The sequence below is a fragment of the Tursiops truncatus genome, chromosome 1 (genome assembly GCF_011762595.2).
Source record: "Tursiops truncatus isolate mTurTru1 chromosome 1, mTurTru1.mat.Y, whole genome shotgun sequence".
In the NCBI taxonomy this organism is placed as follows: Eukaryota; Metazoa; Chordata; class Mammalia; order Artiodactyla; family Delphinidae; genus Tursiops; species Tursiops truncatus.
In genome coordinates this window covers 23,791,270-23,817,001 of record NC_047034.1, presented here as the reverse complement: position 1 = coordinate 23,817,001, position 25,732 = coordinate 23,791,270, and the positions used below count along the sequence as shown (strand labels likewise).

General features: G+C 35.8%; 1 protein-coding gene across 16 annotated transcripts in view; it reads left to right on the top strand.

The window, feature by feature from the left end:
- The window catches only part of CDC42BPA (CDC42 binding protein kinase alpha), a 326,271-nt gene that overhangs the window by 244,645 nt on the left and 55,894 nt on the right, over positions 1–25,732 (top strand). For 9 of the 16 annotated variants that reach the window (XM_073801177.1, XM_073801159.1, XM_073801161.1 and 6 more), the window contains 6 exons: positions 3,933–4,057; positions 17,139–17,244; positions 17,672–17,820; positions 19,312–19,403; positions 21,800–21,876; positions 22,946–22,993. In XM_073801177.1, coding sequence (XP_073657278.1) covers positions 3,933–4,057; positions 17,139–17,244; positions 17,672–17,820; positions 19,312–19,403; positions 21,800–21,876; positions 22,946–22,993 — 597 coding nt within the window. The remainder of the gene's footprint in view (positions 1–3,932; positions 4,058–17,138; positions 17,245–17,671; positions 17,821–19,311; positions 19,404–21,799; positions 21,877–22,945; positions 22,994–25,732) is intronic. The other 7 variants (XM_019920354.3, XM_019920350.3, XM_019920352.3 and 4 more) reach the window with 1 other exon arrangement.

Genomic DNA, 25,732 nt, shown 5'->3' with positions numbered 1-25,732 from the left:
GAAAAAGAACAAAGCTGGAGACATAATCCTCCCAGACTTCAGACAATACTACAAAGCTACAGTAATCAAAACAGCTTGGTATTGGCTGACAGAAACAGACATATGGATCAGTGGAACAGGATAGAGAGCCCAGAAATAAACCCACACACCTATGGTCAATTAATCTTCAACAAGGGAGGCAAGAATATACAATGGAGAAAAGACAGTCTCTTCAGCAAGTAGTGTTGGGAGAGCTGGACAGCTGCATATAAAACAATGAAGTTAAAACACTCCCTCACACCATACACAAAAATAAACTCAGAATGGCTTGAAGACTTAAATATTAAGACATGATACCATAAATCTCCTAGTAGAGAACATAGGCAAAACATTCTCTGATGTAAATCATAGCAATAGTTTCTTATGTCAGACCCAGGAAGAGCCACTGTTTCAGTAAGAGACCAAGGACAGAATCCAATGTCCCAGCTTGAAAGCAAGTCAGGCAGGAGGAATTCCTTCTTACTAGGGTCAACCTTTTTTTCTATTCAGGCCTTCAACTGATAGAATGGGAACCATCCACATTAGGAAGGTAATCTGCTTTATTCAGTCAATCAATTCAAATGTTAATCTCACCCAGAGACACCTTCAAAAACACAACCAGAATGTTTGACCAAATGTCTAGGCACCCTATGACCCAATCAAGTTGACTCATAAATTTAACCATCACATGGCCCCTCATCTTCACAAACCTATAAATAATTCTTGTAGGAAAAATTCGTCTCCTTCAAGCTGAGTAATCAGAAAGAAAACTAACACAATATCTCTACAAATATATCAGAAAGGAAGAAAGGAATAGTAATAACTAATGACATATTGAGACCATTTATCAGAAAAATGTAGCCATGAAATAAAAATTGTATGCAAATATTTTATCATGAACTTTTAAAAACTAAATAAACAAGAATTTTTGCTTCTGTGACAGATTAGCTTACATCATACCTACCACCTCACCAAGAAGAGCTATAAAGCTGGACTTAAAAAAAAATGTTTTTAATACTGTAGCAATACTGCCTGGAAGTATTCATCTGCAGGAAGGCACTGGAGAGATAAGAAGGCAGCCGAGACTTTACTGACCCAGATCCTTTAGAAAGGAGTAGTACAGAGAGATGAGCCCAGCATTCAGGGCCAGTTTTCCTCTTGAGGCATTTGCAGATATGAAAGCTGTAGCAGAGAATCCAGGAAGTTGAGCACAGTATTCCACAGTATCACAAGTTTAGAGAGAAAAACTGAATATCAATGCCCACCAAGGTGCAGGATCCTTGGTAATCAATTCAAGCTTTCAGTTGAACTCATCGAAAAGGCTACATTTTAGAAATAAGGGTGAACCAGAGAGAGATGAGCCCTCTCAGTGACTGAAACCCAGCCTCTAAGTAACTGAATCCATGATCTGTCTAATTGCCTAGCAGAAGTAAAAGTAAGCAGTCTCTGGAGGAAGATATTATATAGAGGCTCAAGTTATCTCTAAAATTTTCATACACTATATGTGGCATGCAGTAAGAAATTACAATGCATACCAAGAGATACAACCAAAGAAAATCAAGACATAAAAGTATAATAGCAAAAACAAAGTAAGAAAAGAATAAATGAGAAGAAAACCAGGCAGTCAGTATAAACAGACCCACACAATTCCGAGTATTGGAATTTTCTTAACTGAACTTTAAAATAACTGTATGGTACATTCAAGAAAATAAACATGATGAGGAATTTCAGCAGACGACTGGAATCTATACAAAACAGTCAAATAAATCTTTAGAAGTGAAAAATAAAATAAATGAAAAATCCCAACAGAAAATTTTAACAGTAGATTGGAAAGAAACAAAGAAAGGAAGGGGTAAATAAAAACCTTCCCATACTGAAGTCTGGATATAGATTTAAAAGGACAGAAATACAGGGACTTCCCTGGTGGTCCAGTGGTAAAGAATCCGCCTTACAATGCAGGGGATGCTGGTTCGACCCCTGGTCAGGGAACTAAGATCCCATGTGCCATGGGGCAACTAAGCCTGCATGCCACAACTACTTGCACGCTTGCATGCCTCAACTACAGCCCATGTGCTCTGGGACCCGCGCACCACAGCTACAGAGCCCATGTGCCCTGGAGCCTATGTGCCACAACTAGAGAAGAGTAAACCTGCACGCCACAACTAGAGAGCCCATGCACCACAACAAAGATCCCTCACACCGCGACTAAGACCAGACGCAGCCAAAAATAAATTAAATAAATAATAAATTTTAAAAGATATATTAATAAAAAAGGACAGAAATACATAAAAGTGGATGTGAGACATAGGGGACGTGATGAAAAGATGACATACAAATATTTGCTTTCCCAGAAGGAGAGGAGAAAGACTGTGGTAGAAGGAATATTTGCAGAGTTAATGGCCCATAATTTTCCAAAACCTCTGAGAAGTATTTAGCCACAAATTCAAGAAATGCCACAAACCCTAAAAGTGATAAATAGAAATTAAATCCCTTAGACACATTATAGAAAAATTGCTAAAAACCAACCAACCAAAGAAAATCCTAGAAGCAGCCAGAGAAGAAAGACACATTGTATTCAAAGGAGCAAAAGCTAAACTTAAAGCTGTCTTTACAACAGAAAAAAATGGAACCCAGGATAAAAAGGAATGACATCTATAAATAATAAAAAGGAATAGAAAGGAAAATAACTGCCAATCGAGAAAATTATATACAGCCAAAAGTGTCTTTCAAAAATGAAGGCAAAAATTCAGACTGTAGAGAACTCTGCAGGACAAACAACCTACTTTCTTCAACAAATAAATTACAAGAAAAATTAAAGTATTGGAGGGGAACTGCTATGTACTAAATGTTTGTGTCCCTCCAAAATTCAGATGTTGACACCTAGTACTGTTTGGAGGTACAGGCTTTGGAAGATGATTAGGTCATGAAGGTAGAGCCTTCATGAATAGGATTAGTGCTCTTATAAAAGAGACCCCACAGAGCTCCCTCATCCCATGACCATCTATAAAACCAGGAAGTGAGCCCTTGCCAGACACTGAATCTGCTGGTGCCTTGATCCTGGACTTCCCAGCGTCCAGAACTATCAGAAATAAATGTTTCTTGTTTAAGCCACTCAGACTGTGATATTCCACTACAGCAGCCGAAATGGAGTAATCTGGAGCCTATAAGTAAAAAAGACTTAAAAGATAGAGCAACCATTAAGTTACGTTTACCTGTTGGTATGATTCAGTTTAACAGACTGTTAAGTCTTTTGATGTTTTGAGACAACTGGAAATTTGAACAATTACTAGCTATGTGATAATGTAAGGAAACTTGTTAAATTTGTTTAAATATGATAATGATATTGTGGTTATACATAAAAAGGGAGCCTTATTTTCTAGAGATATACACAGAAATATATATGGATAAAATTATATGATGTCTGGTATTTGCTGCAGAATAATAACGGAGGAAAGGGTAAGAAGACAGGAGTACAAATGAAATAAGATTGACATTGAGGTGATAATTGTTGAAGTTAGTGATGATGGGCTCATGGGAATTCACTTACACTCTTCTGTTCATTTTTGTATATGCTTGAAATTATAAGTTTTTTTAAAAAGAGGATGACATAGAGATATTTTCAGACAAAAAAATGAGAGATGTTGTTACCAACAGAACTGGCGAGTTCTTCAGGCAAATGGAGAATGTTCACAGATGGAACCAATTCAATATGGGGAGTATGGGAAAAGCAAAGGCAGAAGGAGAATTCAGAGTACTTGATGTTTCCACATTCAGTGACCAGAGGGTGCATCATAATAGGAAATCAGAAAGACAAGCATTTTTGAGTTACCAGATTTAACAAGAGGCATCTGAGCACCTTGAATTCCTGTTCCTAAAAGTCACACGTCTTTAAGTACCTTAAAACTGCCTTTCAGCTTACTACTTTGTATGAGAACTTGAGTACATGCAACCAGCAGTTAGAAGAAGAGGTAAAGGATCTAGCAGACAAGAAGGAATCAGTTGCACATTGGGAAGCTCAAATCACAGAAATAATTCAGTGGTGAGTACTCTCTTAAATCTGTTTTTGTGGGTAAATTTTGGCCATATAGTCAAGTTGGTATGAATTCCAGGAGGAATATTTATTACTGGTCTGTGCTTCTTCTATGTTGTCTGTTATTTTCCTCTTTTCTCTAACTCCATCAAATATTCCATATCAGCTTTTACACAGTTTCATTGGAAGCTGATATTTCTTTCTAAGAAAAGAAAATGTTATTGTCTCCTAAGACAGTTGGTCCTTAAAGAACTGAAGAAACTCATTCACTAGCTATCGGTGTTCCTTTCTAAGATCAAAATTGCTGTATTTGTGATTACTTTAAGAAACAGAAAGCCTGGAGAATACTTTACAAGCTGAAGATGTGGTTTCACCCTTTTCATAATTATAACAGACTAATTCACACACGGCATTTTAAAAACATTAAATGGTTACAGTTTAGTTTTATCAACTGTTCTTTAAGCCCCTAGGATTTAATTTGGGATAATTGCCTTAGTAACTTCCATATTAATTAACTCAAATGATTGTTCTGGTATTTGTAAAAATTTGTATATTTTTATAATACTTGAAGAAAGTAGAATCCAACAGGGACTTTATTTTCTAATGCAAATAGCCTAACTTTTTATATTTACTTTAACTTTCTGACTCTTTTTTAGCACATTATTGATGTTTTATTTATATAAACAGCTACTGGTTTCTTCAAATATCTATAGACCAGTAATTTGGTGAGAATGTTAGTTTATCATGCTCTTATTTTTGTTCTCTAAGCATTTTTTCCTACTTATACCAGCTTAATACCCTCCTTCTTAAATGAAATCATAAGTGAATAAACACTGCCTTTTTACGTAATTTTACCCAAATGACTCAAATATTTTGATATTGACTTAACTATAGAGCTCTTATGTTAACTCAGCTTTAGCTTATGAATGTGACTGTTGAGTGCATATCTGAAGGAAAATGCCCAAATTGTGGAAATATGGTTGTGTTCCAAATAGTACAGTTAATGGTTCATTAATATTTAATTGAGATCCTTGTCATAAACTCTACATTTCTGAAGCAAAATCATTTTAATCTTTAGGCGTGCTTATAATATCAAACATTATGACTTTTCATTTGTAACTCCATTATTATGTAATCAAATTTGTAATAAGATGTTAATGAAAATGACTTTACAGAAGACAAAACTGATTTGGCCAAAGCCTAAGATCCTAGACCACTGATCTTTTCAAGTGATTGCATGATGGGTTCAGATGGAATGGGAAGTGGTTCTAGTAAAGAAGCTTTAAATATGGACTATCTGGAAAGGGTTAGTAGAAAGGATGAAGATGAAAATTTTTGTGTGATACTACAAAGCACTTTTTTACACATTTCACATTCAAGTTAAATATGCAGAAGAAATCAGGAATACAATGAATTCACTTTGCATTAAAACTATTATTTAGAAATGGACTAATATATTCGATAATAAATTATTAAATACCTAATAGGCTAAAAGTAAAAGATATACTCACTGTTCTCAGAGTTCTCACCTATTTGAAAGTTATATCTCTGAGATATTCTGTGCAAGCTTATAAAGGTCAGAAGTCTCAGGTTATTCCTGGTTCTTTAATCTGGTATATTAAAAAATGAAGTAATGCCAAAACAAGGTTTTCAAAACTTGTGATATGCAGTGTTTTCAATGTTTCCATTGGCCAAATTAACAGTTTTAAAATAAAACAAACACTGCTGTATATAAGACTTCATTTGAATGCATTTCTAATGGCCTCGTTACTCTGCTCCCTCTGCCTTTCCCTGTGAAATACCTCTTTCATGTGAAAGAAAACCTTTTAGGTCAGGGAGACCTTGTTGCTCACACTGTATTGGAACAGGGACCTTTCTTCTCACCATTGACTCATCAGAAGACTTCACTCTTTCTCTTTGAAATGGTACTACGAGGAGAGGTTGAAGTAGTAGGCTGGTCCATAAGATTCATTTTTTAGATGTATCTCCTCACATATAATGCATTCTTCTGTATAATAGGAGATATAAAGGTCTGTAAAATAGGGTACTTGGCCTTCAAGTACTAGCTTATAGTGTAACATTTAAAAGTTTAAAAACTAATATGATCAGAGCTGGATATAAATAACAAGACTTAAATATAAATTGTCTTATGTATTGTACAAATACTGGTTTTTCTATGTGAGTATAGAGGAGAATTACTTCAGACTGGGTGCTAAAGAAAGTTGGGGGTAATCAGTGGAACTATAATGCATTTTCTGAAAACACTGAGTTCAATAAAGGGTGCTACTATTCCTATAAAAGAATAGTAGGAAATAAGACCAATGAAGTTATTGCAGCACAATTAACATGAATACTGGGTAAGAATCAGAACTTCATTTATTTATAAGAAGAAGGAGAAGGCTTTTCTGCAACGGATTATGGAATTGATTGAGGTGATGCATTAGGAAGGTAACTCTTCATAGTGGTGTTCAGCATGAAATAGAAGGAAATTTGGGGGAAGCTGAACAAATGGAGAAGCCATGGAAGAAGGGTCTATAGGACTTAATTAATTATAAATGAAGGGCAAGAAATGAGGAGGAATTAGTATTTCTGAAACTCTGTGTTGGAGAGATTAAGAAAATGGTGCTATCACGGAAGTAAGAAAAGTCAGGAGAAGGAACCAGCTTTGGGGAGGATGATATAATCAATTTTAGTTGTTCTTTTGTTTGTTGGTGAGTCTGAGATCATTCTGAGATATCTGAATGGAGATTTCCAATATGCTTTAGAAAAGATGACTTAAAGGTTAGGATTAGAAATATAAATTTGGGAATTTAATTTCTAGTAAATAAGGCCGTTGAAGTTGTTGGGTTTTATAATAGAAAGAAGGATAATGGTGAGGGTGATAATAGTAGAAGATAGAGAAAACAGCTGTGTAAGACAACCAGGAAAATGTTTTAATAATCAGGAAAGGCTTTCAATAGTGAAACTTTTACTTTCCTTTGTTTAAATTCATTCACATTATTTGAAACACTCCTCATTCATTAATTTTCATTCCTGTGTAGTAATAGTTTACAGTGATTAAAAAATAGTATGTTGTAGGCATTAGGCTGAAAATTCACATGTTTTCTCATTTAGTTATCACAACAGTCCTATGAAGTAGATATTATTATTATTCCCATCTTATAACTGAGATAACAGAGAGTTAGAGGGGGTAAATGACTTATCCAAAGACACACAACTGCTAAACAGTGAGCTAGGATTTGAACCTAGTTCTATATGACTCGAGTCAAGTTCTTCATCACTCTACTGTATGTGTCCTGACTCCCAAACTTTTTTTTTAATTTTAATTTTATGTTGGAGTATAGTTGATTAACAATGTTGTGTTAGTCTCAGGTGTACAACAAAGTAATTCCGTTATACATATATGTGTATCTATTTTTTTTCAAATTCTTTTCCCATTTAGGTTATTACGGAATATTGAACAGAGTTCCCTGTGCTATACAGTAGGTCCTTGTTGGTTATCTATTTTAATTATAGCAGTGTCTCAAACTCCCAATCTGTCCCTCCCCCAACCCTTCTCCCGTGGTAACCATAAGTTCGCTAAGACTGTGCTGACTACCAAACTTTTTAAGGACCATGTCTTATATGTCTTCTTCAGTCTTCCTAATATGTCTACATAATAATCAGTATTTAGTAAATATTTCTTGATTATTTTGACTTAGCCAAAGAAAAGATGAGAGACTTGCCTCTAAAACTGTTTATTTTTTTAAACGTCTTTATTGAAGTATAATTGCTTTACAATGGTGTGTTAGTTTCTGCTTTATAACAAAGTGAATCAGTTATACATATACATATGTCCCCATATCTCTTCCCTCTTGCGTCTCCCTCCCTCCCACTCTCCCTATCCCACCCCTCTAGGTGGACACAAAGCACCAAGCTGATCTCCCTGTGCTATGCGGCTGCTTCCCACTAGCTATCTATTTAACGTTTGGTAGTGTATATATGTCCATGCCACTCTCTCACTTTGTCCCAGCTTACCCTTCCCCCTCCCCGTATCCTCAAGTCCCTTCTCTAGTAGGTCTGTGTCCTTATTCCCATCTTGCCCTTAGGTTCTTCATCACCATTTTTTTCTTTTTTTTTAGATTCCATATATATGTGTTAGCATACGGTATTTGTTTTTCTCTTTCTGACTTCACTCCATATGACAGACTCTAGGTCCATCCACCTCACTACAAATAACTCAATTTCGTTTCTTTTTATGGCTGAGTAATATTCCAGTGTATATATGTGCCACATCTTCTTTATCCATTCATCTGTTGATGAACACTTCGGTTTGTTCCATGTCCTGGCTCTTGTAAATAGAGCTGCGATGAACATTTTGGTACATGACTCTTTTTGAATTATGGTTTTCTCAGGGTATATGCCCAGTAGTGGGATTGCTGGGTCATATGGTAGTTCTATTTGTAATTTTTTAAGGAACCTCCATACTGTTCTCCATAGTGGGTGTACCAATTCACATTCCCACCAGCAGTGCAAGAGTGTTCCCTTTTCTCCACACCCTCTCCAGCATTTATTGTTTGTAGATTTTTTGATGATGGCCATTCTGACCGGTGTGCAATGATATCGCATTGTAGTTTTGATTTTCATTTCTCTAATGATTAATGATGTTGAGCATTCTTTCATGTGTTTGTTGGCAATCTGTGTATCTTCTTTGGAGAAATGTCTATTTAAGTCTTCTGCCCATTTTTGGATTGGGTGGTTTGTTTTTTTGATATTGAGCTGCATGAGCTGCTTGTAAATTTTGGAGATTAATCCTTTGTCAGTTGCTTCATTTGCAAATATTTTCTCCCATTCTGAAGGTTGTCTTTTTGTCTTGTTTATGGTTTCTTTTGCTGTGCAAAAGCTTTTAACTTTCATTAGGTCCCATTTCTTTATTTTTGTTTTTATTTCCATTTCTCTAGGAGGTGGGTCAAAAAGGATCTTGCTGTGATTTATGTCATAGACTGTTCTGCCTATGTTCTCCTCTAAGAGTTTGATCGTTTTTGGCCTTACATTTAGGTCTTTAATCCATTTTGAGTTTATTTTTGTGTATGGTGTTAGGGAGTGTTCTAATTTCATTCTTTTACATGTAGCTGTCCAGTTTTCCCAGCATCACTTATTGAAGAGGCTGTCTTTTCTCCACTGTATATTCTTGCCTCCTTTATCAAAGATAAGGTGACCATATGTACGTGGTTTATCTCTGGGCTTTCTATCCTGTTCCATTGATCTATATTTCTGTTTTTGTGCCATTACCATACTGTTTTGATTACTGTCGCTTTGTAGTATAGTCTGGACTCTGGGAGCCTGATTCCTCCAGCTCCGTTTTTCGTTCTCAAGATTGCTTTGGCTGTTCGAGGTCTTTTGTGTTTCCATACAAATTGTGAAATTTTTTGTTGTAGTTCTGTGAACAATGCCAGTGGTAGTTTGATAGGGATTGCATTGAATCTGTAGATTGCTTTGGGTAGTAGAGTCATTTTCACAATGTTGATTCTTCCAGTCCAAGAACGTGGTATATCTCTCCATCTGTTTGTATCATCTTTAATTTCTTTCATCAGTGTCTTATAATTTTCCGGATACAGGTCTTTTGTGTCCTTAGGTAGGTTTATTCCTAGATATTTTATTCTTTTTGTTGCAATCGTAAATGGGAGTGTTTCCTTACTTTCTCTTTCAGATTTTTCATCATTAGTTTATAGGAATGCAAGAGATTTCTGTGCATTAATTTTCTATCCTGCTACTTTACCAAATTCATTGATTAGCTCTAGTAGTTTTCTGGTAGCATCTTTAGGATTCTCAATGTATAGTATCATGTCATCTTCCAACAGTGACAGCTTTGCTTCTTTTCCGATTTGGATTCCTTTTATTTCTTTTTCTTCTCTGATTCCTGTGGCTAAAACTTCCAAAATTATGTTGAATAATAGTGGTGAGAGTGGGCAACCTTGTCTTGTTCCTGATCTTAGAGGAAATGGTTTCAGTTTTTCATCATTGAGGACGATGTTGGCTGTGGGTTTGTCATATATGGCCTTTATTATGTTGAGGAAAGTTCCCTCTATGCCTACTTTCTGGAGGATTTTTATCATAAATGGGTGTTGAATTTTGTCAAAAGCTTTCTCTGCATCTATTGAGATGATCATATGGTTTTTCTCCTTCAGTTTGTTAATATGGTGTATTACATTGATTGATTTGTGTATATTGAAGAATCCTTGCATTCCTGGGATAAACCCCACTTGATCATTGTGTATGATCCTTTTAATGTGCTGTTGGATTCTGTTTGCTAGTATTTTGTTGAGGATTTTTGCATCTATGTTCATCAGTGATATTGGCCTGTAGTTTTCCTTCTATGTGACATCTTTGTCTGGTTTTGGTATCAGGGTGATGGTGGCCTCGTAGAATGAGTTTGGGAGTGTTCCTCCCTCTGCTATATTTTTGAAGAGTTTGAGAAGGATAGGTGTTAGCTCTTCTCTAAATTTTAGATACAATTCGCCTGTGAAGCCATCTGGTCCTGGGCTTTTGTTTGTTGGAATGTTTTTAATCACAGTTTCAATTTCAGTGCTTGTGATTAGTCTGTTTATATTTTCTATTTCTTCCTGGTTCAGTCTCTGAAGGTTGTGCATTTCTAAGAATTTGTCCATTTCTTCCAGGTTGTCTATTTTATTGGCATATAGTCGCTTGTAGTAATCTTTCATGATCCTTTGTATTTCTGCAGTGTCAGTTGTTACTTCTTTTTCATTTCTAATTCTATTGATTTGAGTCTTCTCCCTTTTTTTCTTGATGAGTCTGGCTAATGGTTTATCAATTTTGTTTATCTTCTCAAAGAACCAGCTTTTAATTTTATTGATCTTTGCTATCGTTTCCTTCATTTCTTTTCCGTTTATTTCTGATCTGATCTTTATGATTTCTTTCCTTCTGCTAACTTTGGGGTTTTCTTTGTTCTTCTTTCTCTAATTGCTTTAGGTGTAAATTTAGGATGTTTGTTTGAGGTGTTTCTTGTTTCTTTAAGGTAGGATGTATTTCTATAAACTTCCCTCTTAGAACTGCTGTTGCTGCATCCCATAGGTTTTGGGTCATCGTGTTTTCATTGTCATTTGTTTTTAGATATTTTTTGATTTCCTCTTTGTTTTCTTCAGTGATCCCTTGGTTATTAAGTCGTGTATTGTTTAGCCTCTGTGTGTTTGTATTTTTTACAGATTTTTTCCCTGTAATTGATATCTAGTCTCATAGAATTGTGGTTGGAAAAGATACTTGATATGATTTCAGTTTTCTTAAATTTACCAAGGGCTGGTTTCTGACCCAAGATATGATCTGTCCTGGAGAATATTCCATGAGCACTTGAGAAGAATGTGTATTCTGTTGTTTTTGGATGGAATGTCCTATAAATATCAATTAAGTCCATCTTGTTTAATGTATCATTTAAAGCTTGTGTTTCCTTATTTATTTTCATTTTGGATGATCCGTCCATTGGTGAAAGTGTGGTGTTTAAGTCCCCTACTATGAATGTGTTACTGTCAATTTCCCCTTTTATGGCTGTTAGTATTTGCCTTATGTATTGAGGTGCTCCTATGTTGGGTGCATAAATATTTACAATTGCTATATCTTCTTCTTGGATTGATCCCTTGATCATTATGTAGTGTCCTTCCTTGTCTCTTGTTGCATTCTTTATTTTAAAGTCTATTTTACCTGATATGAGTATTGCTACTCCAGCTTTCTTTTGATATTCATTTGCATGGAATATCTTTTTCCATCCCCTCACTTTCAGTCTGTATGTGTCCCTAGGTCTGAAGTGGGTCTCTTGTAGACAGCATATATATGGGTCTTGTTTTTGTATCCATTCATCCAGTCTGTGTCTTTTGGATGGAGCATTTAATCCATTTACATTTAAGGTAATCATTGATATGTATGCTCCTATTCCCATTTTCTTAATTGTTTTGGGTTTGTTGTTGTGCTTTTCCTTCTCTTCTGTTTCCTGCCTAGAAAAGTTCCTTTAGCATTTGCTGTAAAGCTGGTTTGGTGGTGCTGAATTCTCTTAGCTTTTGCTTGTCTGTAAAGCTTTTAATTTCTCCATCAAATCTGAATGAGATCCTTGCTGTGTAGAGTAATCTTGTTTGTAGGTTTTTCTCCTTCATCACTTTAAATATGTCCAGCCACTCCCTTCTGCTTCCACAGTTTCTGCTGAAAGATCAGCTATTAACCTTATGGGGATTCCCTTGTGTGTTATTTGTTGTTTTTCCCATGCTGCTTTTAATATTCTGTGTATTTAATTTTTGATAGTTTGATTAATATGTGTCTTGGCATGTTTCTCCTTGGATTTATCCTTTATGGCACTCTCTGTGCTTCCTGGACTTGATTAACTATTTCCTTTCCCATATTAGGGAAGTTTTCAACTATAATCTCTTCAAATATTTTCTCAGTCCCTTTTTTTTTCTCTTCTTCTTCTGGGACCCCTATAATTCAAATGTTGGTGTGTTTAATGTTGTCCCAGAGGTCTCTGAGACTGTCCTCAATTCTTTTCCTTCTTTTTTCTTTATTCTGCTCTTCAGTAGTTATTTCCACTATTTTATCTTCCAGGTCACTTACCGTTCTTCTGCCTCAGTTATTCTGCTGTTGATCCCTTCTAGAGTATTTTTAATTTCATTTATTGTGTTGTTCATCACTGTTTTTTTGTTCTTTAGTTCTTCTAGGTCCTTGTTAAACGTTTCTTGTATTTTCTCCATTCTATTTCCAAGATTTTGGATCATCTTTACTATCATTATTCTGAATTCTTTTTCAGGTAGACTGCCTATTTCTTCTTCATTTGTTAGGTCTGGTGGGTTTTTATCTTGCTCCTTCATCTTCTGTGTGTTTTTCTCTCTTCTCATTTTGCTTAACTTACTGTGTTTGGGGACTCCTTTTTGCGGGCTGCAGGTTCGTAGTTCCCATTGTTTTTGGTTTCTGTCCCCAGTGGCTAAGGTTGGTTCCATGGGTTGTGTAGGCTTCCTGGTGGAGGGGACTAGTGCATGTGTTCTGGTGGATGAGTCTGGATCTTGTCTTTCTGGTGGGCAGGTCTATGTCTGGTGGTGTGTTTTGGGGTGTCTGTGGCCTTATGATTTTAGGCAGCCTCTCTGCTAATGGATGGGGTTGTGTCCCTGTCTTGATAGTTGTTTGGCATAGGGTGTCCAGCACTGTAGCTTGCTGGTTGTTGAGTGGAGCTGGGCCTTGGCATTGAGATGGAGATCTTTGGGAGATTTTCGCCATTTGATATTACATGGAGCTGGGAGGTCTCTTGTGGACCAGTGTCCTGAATTTGGCTCTCCCGCCTGAAAGGCACAGCTTTGACGCCTGGCTGGAGCACCAAGAGCCTGTCTTCCACATGGCTCAGAGTAAAAGGGAGAAAAAAAAAAAAGAAAGAAAGAAAGAAGAAGATAAAATAAAATAAAATAAAGTTAAGATAAAAAATAATTATTAAAAAAATTTTTAAGGTAGTAAAAAAAAGAAAGAAGGAAAGAAGAGAGCAACCAAACCAAAAAACAAATCCACCAATGATAACAAGTGCTAAAAACTATGCTAAAAAAAAAAAAAAAAAGGACAGACAGAACCCTAGGACAAATGGTAAAAGCAAAGCTATACAGACAAAATCTCACACAAAAGCGTACACATACACATTCACAAAAAGAGAAAAAGGGAAAAAAATATATATATCGTTGTTCCCAAAGTCCACCTCCTCAGTTTGGGATGATTTGTTGTTCTATTCAATTATTCAACAGATGCAGGGTACATCAAGTTGATTTTGGAGATTTAATCTGCTGCTCTTGAGGCTGCTGGGAGAGATTTCCCTTTCTCTTCTTTGTTCGCACAGCTCCTGGGGTTCAGCTTTGGATTTGGCACCCCCTCTGCGTGTAGGTTGCCTGAGGGCGTCTGTTCTTCGCTCAGACAGGACGGGGTTAAAGGAGCAGCTGATTCGGGGGCTCTGGCTCACTGAGGCCGGGGGGAGGCAGGGGTGCGGAGTGCGGGGCGAGCCTGTGGCGGCAGAGGCCGGCGTGACGTTGCACCAGCCTGAGGCTCGCCGTGCGTTATCCCAGGGAAGTTGTCCCTGGATCACGGGACCCTGGCAGTGGCGGGCTGCACAGGCTCCCGGGAGGAGAGGTGTGGATAGTGACCTGTGCTCGCACACAGGCTTCTTGGTGGTGGCAGCAGCAACCTTAGCGTCTCATGCCTGTCTCTGGGGTCTGCGCTGTTAGCCACGGCTCGCGCCCGTCTCTGGAGCTCCTTTAAGCAGCGCTCTTAATCCCCTCTCCTCGCGCACCGGGAAACAAAGAGGGAAGAAAAAGTCTCTTGCCTCTTCGGCAGGTCCAGACCTTTTCCAGGACTTCCTCCCGGCTAGCTGTGGCGCACTAGCCCCTTCAGGCTGTGTTCACGCCGCCAACCCCAGTCCTCTCCCTGCTATACGACCGAAGCCCGAGCCTCAGCTCCCAGCCCCGCCCACCCCAGTGGGTGAGCAGACAAGCCTCTTGGGCTGGTGAGTGCCGGTCGGCACCGATCCTCTGTGCGGGAATCTCTCCGCTTTGCCCTCCGCACCCCTGTTGTGCCCTCCTCCACGGCCCCGAAGCTTCCCCCTCCGCCACCCGCAGTCTCCGCCCACGAAGGGGCTTCTAGTGTGTGGAAACCTTTCCTCCTTCACAGCTCCCTCCCACTAGCGCAGGTCCCGTCCCTATTCTTTTGTCTCTGTTTTTTCTTTTTTCTTTTGTCCTACCCAGGTACATGGGGAGTTTCTTGCCTTTTGGGAGGTCTGAGGTCTTCTGCAGCATTCAGTAGGTGTTCTGTAGGAGTTGTTTCACATGTAGATGTATTTCTGATGTATCTGTGGGGAGGAAGGTGATCTCCACGTCTTACTCTTCCGCCATCTTGAAGCTCCTCCTAAAACTGTTTAAAAAATAAAAAAAGTTAAGAGAATGAGTAGTGTAAGCTTAACCAGATGGCCTAGAAGGAAGGGACAAGAGATGGTGTTGGGTTGGGGAAAGTGCGATGTTTTTAAGATTGAGGTTGGAAGTAGACAATGATTATGAAAAGGAATTGTTGTGCAAGACCTATGGCCTAGTGGAACTTAAATGGCATGAGCGTGTAGTGGACCAAGTCTTTTTATTTTTCTTTTTTCATCACCCTTTCCATCAGTAATATTTTGTAGCCAAGAAAATAGACATAGGTTTAATCAGAAGTTGATAATTAGTGGAAGACCACAGTGGTAAGGGGATGTGAATGTATTCAAGATGTAAATAGAAAGCAAAGTTAGAAGGTGTTGTTTTTTATATAATATTTCAAACAACATTATAGCAATTTACATGGAGTTATTTGATTTCCAAAGTGAATAAAATACACTGGATTTCATAGGTTCCTGGAAACGTGCATAAGCCAAGATCTCTGAGCTTTGATAGATACTAAACCAGCACTGGCTGAGGCCTGTTAGCCTGCTTAAATGGTGATATCGTTTTCTTAATTGCTACTCTGTGAGTGTCTTTAGAGGAAAATACAAAACGTCTTTGGAGGAAAAAACAATCTTCCCCCATCTATATTTATTCTTTATGTTATAGATTAGGTGATTAAGTGAGAAGATTGTGGTCACTTGTGGTGTCCAAAGTTAAAGAATTTTAGAAGGTAACAGCATCCCAATACACAAACTTTCTTAATATTTTCTTAAGCCACTTTTCTTTAAAAGGCTGTGAACATATATACATGTATGTAGAGCCTATGAATATGTAGCTATCACTAGAGCAGGCAACTTCTTAACAGTGATTTTATTTGCTCCTTTATTCTTTGGATTGTCCTCCAAAGCACTTTCCCATCTGAGAGAAGAAGGGATCAAACCCCTTTTAAAGGGCCTCTTTAAGATGTAGATATGGGGGCTTCCCTGGTGGCGCCGTGGTTGAGAGTCCGCCTGCTGATGCAGGGGACATAGGTTCGTGCCCCAGTCCGGGAAGATCCCACATGCCATGGAGCGGCTGGGCCCATGAGCCATGGCCGCTGAGCCTACGCGTCTGGAGCCTGTGCTCTGCAACGGGACAGGCCACAACAGTGAGAGCCCCGTGTACCGCAAAAAAAAAAAAAAAAAAAAAGATTGTAGATATGGAGTGATATGTAGGTAGACAGATGAATTTAACTCCTCAGGAGTTTAAATTGTAACAGATGCTGAATCAAGCCTCAAGATTTAAACTTGTCTGCTGTATGCATCACAGATACGTATTGATTTACCTGAAATATACTTTCCTCATGGCTATTCAATGACCTGAATTTTATTGAGTATAATTTGAAAACATTTCTCTCTAAAATCATATAATTACATCAGCAAGATAGCCTTAAAATAGTAAATAGAAACTGAGTTTCGGGAATTCCCTGGCTGTCCAGTGTTTAGGACTCCACGCTTCCACTGCTTCCACTGCTGGGGGCCCTGGTTTGATCCCTGGTCGGGGAACTAAGATCCCACGAGCCTTGGGGTGCGGCTGGGGCAGGGCTTGGGGGGGGGGGGTGGTTGTAGAAACTGAGTTTCAGTAGACTTTAATCTTTTCTCTTTGTTATATCATTGACCATTTTAGAAAACAAAAGAGCTTTATTACAACACAGAATTTTTGTTTTTTACAAAATATTCTACTTTAAACTTTCTAAATTTAGTGTACTTCGGTTTTAAGAAGGGTGTGTTGTGTTTTCATAAGATAAAAAATGGAATCTAATTAATAAGAAATCTTAATATTCTTTAGAAATCATGTGAGTGTATGTGTGTGTGTGTGTGTGTATGTTTAATGTTAGATTAAAAGAGTATTAATTCCGTGGCTCAAGGGTGAAGTTTTACTGATTTATCAGATATGTATAACTTGGACCTTTCTAAATGTGGCTACCTTTATCTGTAAATAACTGAACAGTTCAGTAAACCATTTCCCACTTGTTGACAGATAGTAGTACTGTGGTAGACCTTTAAAAGAAGATATTAAGAACATCTTTAAATTTCTGTCACTTTTCACTTGTTTCTTTATGATGCTTTAATATATATCTCACTGAAGTTTTCTGTTTTACTTTGGTACTTGATCTATGTCTTTATTTGCATGTATTCTAGGGTCAGTGATGAAAAGGATGCACGAGGATATCTTCAGGCCTTAGCTTCTAAAATGACTGAAGAATTGGAAGCTTTAAGAAACTCCAGCTTGGGTACCCGAGCAACAGTAAGCTCTGCCATTTAGCACGCAGGCTTGTTATATTAGTCGGTGGGAAGGCTCAGCAAACACTGTAATAAATCTGAGTACTTACATCAGTTTGTCTAGGCTTTGCCTACTGTAAAGATTTTCATGAGAAATCGTTCAACGTTTTTCCAGTTTAGGAAGTTATAATACATAGCTGCTTAACTATAATTTGTGTGGCTAGCCATTAATGGTAATAACCATAAAAAATAAATGCATTTATAATGTGAGTCTACAGTTTTTCTGAAGTTAATGAAAAATAATATATTTTCACAAGCAATAGTTCTTTTAAATTCTTTACTTAGGGAAAGATAGTTCTTTTAAGTAGTTTCCAAATGCACTTACATTACTAAACATAAATGTTAAAGATAAAATCGAATGGAGCTAAAAACGCAGTCTTATTATTTCATAGGATATGCCCTGGAAAATGCGTCGTTTCGCAAAACTGGATATGTCAGCTAGACTGGAGTTGCAGTCAGCTCTGGATGCAGAAATAAGAGCTAAGCAGGCCATCCAAGAAGAGCTGAATAAAGTTAAAGCATCTAACATCATAACAGAATGGTAAGACTGAATAATATAGTCCCACTAGAGTGATTTCTAATTTGGTCCAAAAGTTTCTGGAGAGAAGTTACATGTTTAGTTTCCTACCTGTCTATACCTTTTTTTTTTTTAAGTGATGACCAGAAAAAAATTGAATATTTGAAAATGAATTGATGATTTTAGGCCTTGTGTGCAGTGATGCAATTTTAATACAGCTTTGTTTCTGACTTGTCCTTAAAGTGGAATTAATAGTACTAATTAATATTCTGTTATTTACTTTTCCCCTTATTTGTAAAATTCACTCTCAAATTTTATTCTATTAAATCCAAAATAATCTTTTGTTCAAGAATATCACATTAGTATAAAATTGCAGCATAGAGTCAGAACAAACTATAGTCATATGAAAATTCTGGCCTCTACCATAGGTTTTTTTACAAATGAAGTTTCAAGTGATGGTAAATTTCATAAAGGTAGAATATACTTAAATTATCCTTTCTTTCATGTTATGTATTAAAAAAAGTGTATCCTCCACAGGTCCAGGACAGTTAGCTAATGAATACATTCCCTCCATTCTTATCACAACAGTAGAATAAATCATACTCTGAATAAATAAATGATAAAAGGAAACTCGTAATTGGATTGGTTCAAGAATAAGTTATAGAGGAATAAGGTGATATAGAGGAATAAGGTGATATAGAGGAACAGTAGAAAGTTCATGTTACAAATCAAAATGTAAATAGAAAAATCCATTTGGTGCTCAGAATACCAAATGTTGCAAAGGCATTCCTCATGAAAAGAAATATAGTCCCATAAATTTGGTTTTTAATGGTATGAAGCACCCCAGTTGAATTATAAACTCTTGCTATGAATTATCCAATCATAAATTAAGTATGTTTTACTGAAATGTGCTAGTGTAACATTGAAAATGGAAAAAAATGTTTTTGGAGAATATGAATTGATCTCAACATAAAGAACTGCTAAATGTCATTCTCTGTATTGTAATTTGGAATAAGTGTGATCTTTCTGCTTATGCTTAGGACATATAAATTTACACATTTGTTCATAAATCAGGAATGTGAGTCAAACTGAAAATTACAAGTTTAGTCACTTTCATGGTTCTCTATGAAAGAAGTCTAACAATTCTAAAATTAACCTTTGATTTTATGACATTTTTAAATTTAATAATGTAGCTCAGAGCCAGCAACTTTTCTATAAAAGGAAAGATAATAAATACTTTGGGGCTTGTAAGCCATATAGCTTCTGTCTGCTCAGCTCTGCTGTTGAGTACAAAAGCAGCCATAGACAGCATATAAATGAATGAGCCTGACTGTGTTCCAGTAAATCTTTATTTACGCAAGCGTAGATGACAGGCTAGATTTGTCCTTCCTGTAGTAGTTTTCAGTTCCCTACATTATCATGACTGGCATTTAAACCAATTAACTTCAACTACATACATGATGGCTCACTAACCAACAATATAAATAATGACATTTTTCCTTTTTTTCCCTTAAGTAAACTAAAAGATTCAGAGAAGAAGAACTTGGAACTGCTATCAGAAATTGAACAACTGATAAAGGACACTGAAGAGCTTAGATCTGAAAAGGGTATGGGAATGTGTTTTGCATCAACCAGGACTTAATGTTCTGTTATGAATACATTTTATTATACAAGAATCAGCCTACTGTGTAGGCAGGAGAATTGTTCACATACACAATTCTGGCACTCATTTATAGATGTATGTGTATATGGTGCACGCGCGCGCACACACACACACACACACACACACACACACACACACACACACATATTTGGTAGACAAGTCTCCTGAGTCATTTTGTTTTACTTGATAACGCATTGTTTAAAGATTTCTTAACAGAAAACTCACTGTGCCGTAAATTTGACTGTTTTTTCAGGACCATGGACTATATCATGAAGAATATTTTTGTGATTTGAAGAATATTTTTGTGATTGGAAAAATTTGTTTTTATCATATACTTTATACTATTCTCAAACATTATAGGGGATTCACTCTCAGGGTAGTTGATGAAATAATGTATGAAATAACTAAAGATTAACCTAATCCAGTATTAGAAAGACAACTCAGTGACAAAGAATTATTTGGGCATTTCGGTGTCTTCTTCCATGTTTGATACTCAAAGTGCTTGCCCCGTGGGATTTTCCAGGATTTATTCCCATTTTCTTGAAAACATTACTTGAGCATTTTTTCATTAATGTAAAAAGTAACTCAGAGTGCTTGGTAGCTTTATTACATGAACTTCAACGTTCTTTCCAAAACATGGGCATTAAGAATGTAAAGATTTAATTTTTTAAAATTCAGAATGTTATTATCTTAATGAAAGGATCTCTTATATATAGTTGTTAAAAATTCATTTTCCTGACAGTATTCCTGACTGAATACTGAACTAGTTAATAGGCTCTATGTTGTACTTATGTGCTGCCTTATCATTTCCCAGTCCTGTGACACACAGTGACGTAAAGCTGGTTGGGTCTCCGCATCTGCTTTTAAAATTGTGGTGGAAAGAGGGTAATCACACAAAGGAGTTAACATGAAAAAGCCATTAAAAGTAGTAGATAAATTTTTGTTGATTGAATTTCCTAGTGAACAAGAAGGAAGGAAGGAACCCAGAAAAAGTGAATTAGGAACTCAGATTAGGAGTACAAAGCATCATGCTAAAATGAGAATCAAGCTTAATTTTCATGTATGAAGAGTGGAAGGAGCTGCGTTATTTAGTGAGTAGAGGAAAAAGAATATATCTGACATGGAGGACCTGTGGCCCTAAAGGCAATTTGTATAGAACAGAGACCAGTGAAGAGTGTGACTTACTATAACACACCAGTTGGCATTGATTGCATCATTTTAAAGTAGATCTAAACTTGCAAAAGAAGAAATCGTTTATCACATTGCAGGCTAACCTATGGCTATGGTTTTATATTTGGATTTTGAGCCTTGCAGAATAATAAAATTTCACTATATGTTGTAACATAATAGTCTGCTTAACTAATACAATGTAATGTTTATATAATGAGGGCAAGGATTTTGTTTTCCTGCTTTATTTACTATTATATATCCAGTATCTAGACAGGGTTTGGCAAATAAAAGGCTCTCAATGAATATTCATTGATGGAATGAATTTCTGAACATACTGCCTTATCTGGCAACTATGGTATATTATTAGAGAGTAATTCAAAAAAAACATAATTTGATATCAGTTGATATCAGTTCCTGAAAAGCTGTGGAGATCAAAAATGTATGTTGGTTGTTTCTCCTTTTCCTCCCTAGTATTTATCATTATGTGTATTTTAAGAATTAATTTGGAAATCATGTATTTAAAGTTAATACCATAGCCAAGAGGTATGAGTGAATTTTTTTTAATTTGCCTGAGAAAAGCTAGGGTTTGGAGTCCTCATTCGCCAACCCTAGTTTTTCTCAGACAAAATTTTTTAATTTCATGCAATTTTTGTCAATAAAACAGTAAATGAAATCAGATTGAGGCCTTAGTAAAAGTTTTTTCATAATTAAATAAGTTTGTTGTATCACTGCATTTTTAAATAAAAGATTATTTATATTAATATATACTATATGCTTGATGAGAGTATTTCAAAAAGGAAACCTTGTTTGGTGATAAATTACCTTAGAAAAATCAGACGTAACCAGGGTCCTATTTTAAAATTTTTCTCAAGAGTACCAAAAGATTTAATGTGCTTCTTACAGTGTACTGTGTAGGAAAAGAAATTCAGGAACTCAAATAAGTCAAGAAACAAGTATTTCATGGAGTCTGATGTAATTTAACTATTGAGTGATATTCCAAGAAACATTAATGTATTTTAGTTTTTTAAGTATGTGGAGTTAATGATATTAATTGGTTTTAAAATACAGTAGTTTGTGAGCAGCTTTTTAATAGATTCAGACAGGAAAGGTTATCCGTGAAAATTAGTTTTAACTGTTCTAGTTTTAAAAAAAGTTGCTGCTGTCTTCTAGGTATAGAGCACCAAGACTCACAGCATTCTTTCTTGGCATTTTTGAATACGCCTACCGATGCTCTGGATCAATTTGAAGTAAGTATTAAACTTTTCATATATCCTCTGCAGTCAATTTAAAATTTACTTTGTGATTTAAAATTTATTTGCAATAAAACCTTTATTGCATCCCATATAAGAGGGCCTAGAATCTTATATAAACAAAAATGTATTAGGAAAGGAATATGTTCTGCAATGTTATGGAAACTTTAATCATAAACTTTTCTTGTGTTTAAGAAAAATCTAAGAAAGATCTAAATAAGAGGGTCGTTGATAAGATTTAAAAGAAATTTCATCTTTTTCCCTGAGGAACAGTAAGTGCAGAACAAATCCTGACTTTAAATAATTTTGACACTTCTCTTTTTTCTCCAAAGCATAGAGCCATAGTAAAAAACAAGTGAAAATTTCAGAGCTCACAATAGGGCAGTGCTGGTTCTAGTCCCAAATCAATTCAGTTTTTTAGAAGTATACCAAAAGAATGCTTTTTGTTAAAAGTATTACATAGACTTTATTTGGCACACTCCATTATAATGAAATAGTGATTATATGACTCTGTCATTCTTTGGTACTTAAATTCTTTGCTAGAAAAAAAAATTAAGATATGAAGTATATTTTTATGTCAGAAAACTTAAGTTAGTGATTATATCTTAATCAACAAATAATCATATGTCTTTGTGCAAGGCACTGTTCTAGGTGCTGGAGATACAGTAGTGACCAAATTGACAAAGTCTTGCCCCTCAAGAAGCTTACATTCTAGCAGGAACGATTAGAGGCAGAGATTCTGTTGCTTACTTTTAGTTGTTACCTTCTGGAGTGCTTCCATTTAATTTGATTATTAATGAGCTTCAGCTTAATACATTTTGAGCACAGTATATGAATTGTATTTCATTCTTTTGGGAAAGGAAAACCGAATCACTCTTTAAAAAGTAATTAATGAATTTCTACGTTTCTTGAGAAACAATGACAGTGACTGCTTTTCTCATTTATTTATTTGAATTAATGTCATTTGCCTTTCAATTGTTTTACAAAATTTTTGATTTATTATTTGTTCTTATTAAATTGCTTCATCCATTTTTTCTATTTTTTTATTGCTGTATTCGTTAAATAGGATTCCTTTTCTTCTTCCTCATCTTCACTGATTGATTTTTTGGATGACGTAAGTCTTTGATTTTCAAACCAATGCATCCTTCAGTAAAAGAGATCAGTGAATTGATATGAAGAATTTACCTAGTAATGCAGTCAGTTTTAGAAATATCACACTTGATAATTTGTGACCCAAAATGTGCTTCTTTCTTACTTTAAATACAATGAAGAGTTATCATTATTAAATATAATAAAGTAAACATGTACTTTTAAAAATGTGTTGTCCATCAGAGAATCTCTATAGTTCCAATCTTTGCAACAATTCTGAAGACTGGAATGCGTATTTGATTATCGTCACTATAGATATATAGATATAAATAATTGCTCATTTTCGTTTTTCATGGCAATTTCTATTTCACATTCCCCTTTTCTTTTCAGCACTTTACTATTTAGTTTATATGTTAGTTAAAAGTAAACCTCTGGTGGTAGAATCAGAACAAGTGACACGTTTTATTAACTCTTCCAGTAAATTTTATCATGACACAATAATTGAATACAGATCAATTTTTAATGCTGACAGAATTTCTCTTCTAATGTAAAAAATGATTTTAGTTAATACATGCACTATATTCACTATAAATTGACTGCATTATCATTTTCTCTCTTAAATTAATTGTATAGATTTATTAATTTAGAAGTTCCTAATGTATAGTGTTCCTCTCTGTACAGAAATACCTGACATATACATTCTCTCTAATCCACATTAAATGGCACAATAATTCTTGTTGTAAAGCATTGTATTATCCTGTTGAACATTCTATCTTTACAGAAATTTGGAAATAAAATGGGTTCAAATGCAAATATTGTGCATATAACTATTTTTAAACCAGGGGAAATTCTTTAAATGTTTTATTTTTGTGTTTTGTTAACTATAATTCTTATATTGAGGAGAGTATTAAGCATAATTTTCTACTAAAGAAAACTCCTGATCTATATTTTTAAGTGATTTTTTATTTCTTTGAAATATTTATACCAAAGTGTGCACCTTTCCATTCTAAATGGAAACTATTTTATTATTCTTGAGACAAATAATTAAACTAGCTAATTCTGCAGTGTGATAAAAAGAGAACTCTTGACGTACAATAATATTTGATGTTATAATCTGATGTATATTTTACTATTCTAAAATACTCAGCATGGTATTTCCATACAGATAACATTCACTTTAAAAAGAATGGGAAGGAAGTTTGAACAAATATTTTAGTTGTCCTTTCTCCTAGAAGACCATTTTCATTTTTCTTTCTAATAAACTCTTCTCCACATCCCTTTTTCTCCCACAAAAATCTTTGAATGTACAACACAGGAGTAGTATGTATTTTGGTAAATAGGTTAGCTCTTCTCAGCAGAAGCACATCTCAGCCCACTCCTATCTCATCTCTGCTCTCATATGCTGTCTTCTGCCACCACCCAGCTGTAGTGTCTGTTTCCCACTTTTACTTTTCCTCTAGAAGTACCCTTTCTTACCCTTCACCCACTATTACCCAGTATAGATACAGTTCAGACATACATGTAAATTGTAAAGTAGTACAAAGGAACTCCTATTATAAAGTAAACCAGAACTAATTCACAGAGGCTGCTGAATCTTTATGATTCAGGCTCAATTTCACTTAAGTACTTCCTTAGCTCTTCACCACTCATCCTTCCACTTACCACCAATGTGCATCATTATACTTTCCTCCTGTTGAATCACATTACCACTGGAAATGATTTTTACGTGTCAGGGCAAAGGCCAGCAGTAACCTCCCATTTAAAAAAATATTTTGTATTCTTAATTCATATTTTATGGCATAAACCTCTTATTTCTCTTCATAGTTTGTAACTGTGACCACCCTTCCTAGCATTATCATCCGTTTCACCCTCAAAGTCATAATAGAATGTTATTTTGAATAATGGTATTCAATCTTTGGCATGCTTGGGTTCAGCATCCAAGATACTTAGTATAAAACTCAAGTTCTGTAGCTTCCTTTCTCTTAGGCATGTGGATTCTTAAGGATTAAAATAAATCTTGATTGTTCTTTGTGCCCAAACTAGTTACGTTGTTGTGCATGATGTTTAAAATACGTGACTGTGCTCTATACTAAGTAGACTCTATCTCTTAACTAATCCATAGGACACATCCTCTGCTCATTCTTTTCGGTTTTCAATCTCATTGCTGTAGAAAAGAAAAAGATTATGTTGAAGACCTAAAATTGAATTGCAGTGAAATTTGTAGGTATAGGAGGGAATAAGGTTAGTTTTAAGCAGAATTGCACAAATGAAGTTTTCTTTTGTGTCCACACATCATTGACCTTCTCCATCTGCCCCCAGTAACCTAGTGCCCTCATACTGCCCTCAGATTCTCCAGAGCTTTATCACCAGTGCCGCCCCTCCCCTAAAATTACCTTCTAGTTTTTTCCTTAACCCTCCCACACAGGCCTATTAAAACTATAATTCTTTTACTTAAATAGTACACCTAATCACTCTCCTACCTCTAAGTTTTCCTCACTATGTTTTGCCTGTTATTCAAAATTCAGATGAATGCTAGGATTTGGGGCAATATGGGAAGACGTTCGGAACAAGATGCTTTCCTTTTAAGATACGCTGTTTAGACAACTCTTGACAGAAGAGAAAGAGTATATGTAACACCAGTCCCTCCTTCCCTCTGACTCAGGCACAGCAGAATACATTCTCAACATTCTGCTTCTGTAACTCAGCGTTTGCAGTTCCACATGTAGAATAATAGACTTTTCAAGGAGAAGAGAACCTTAGAAGA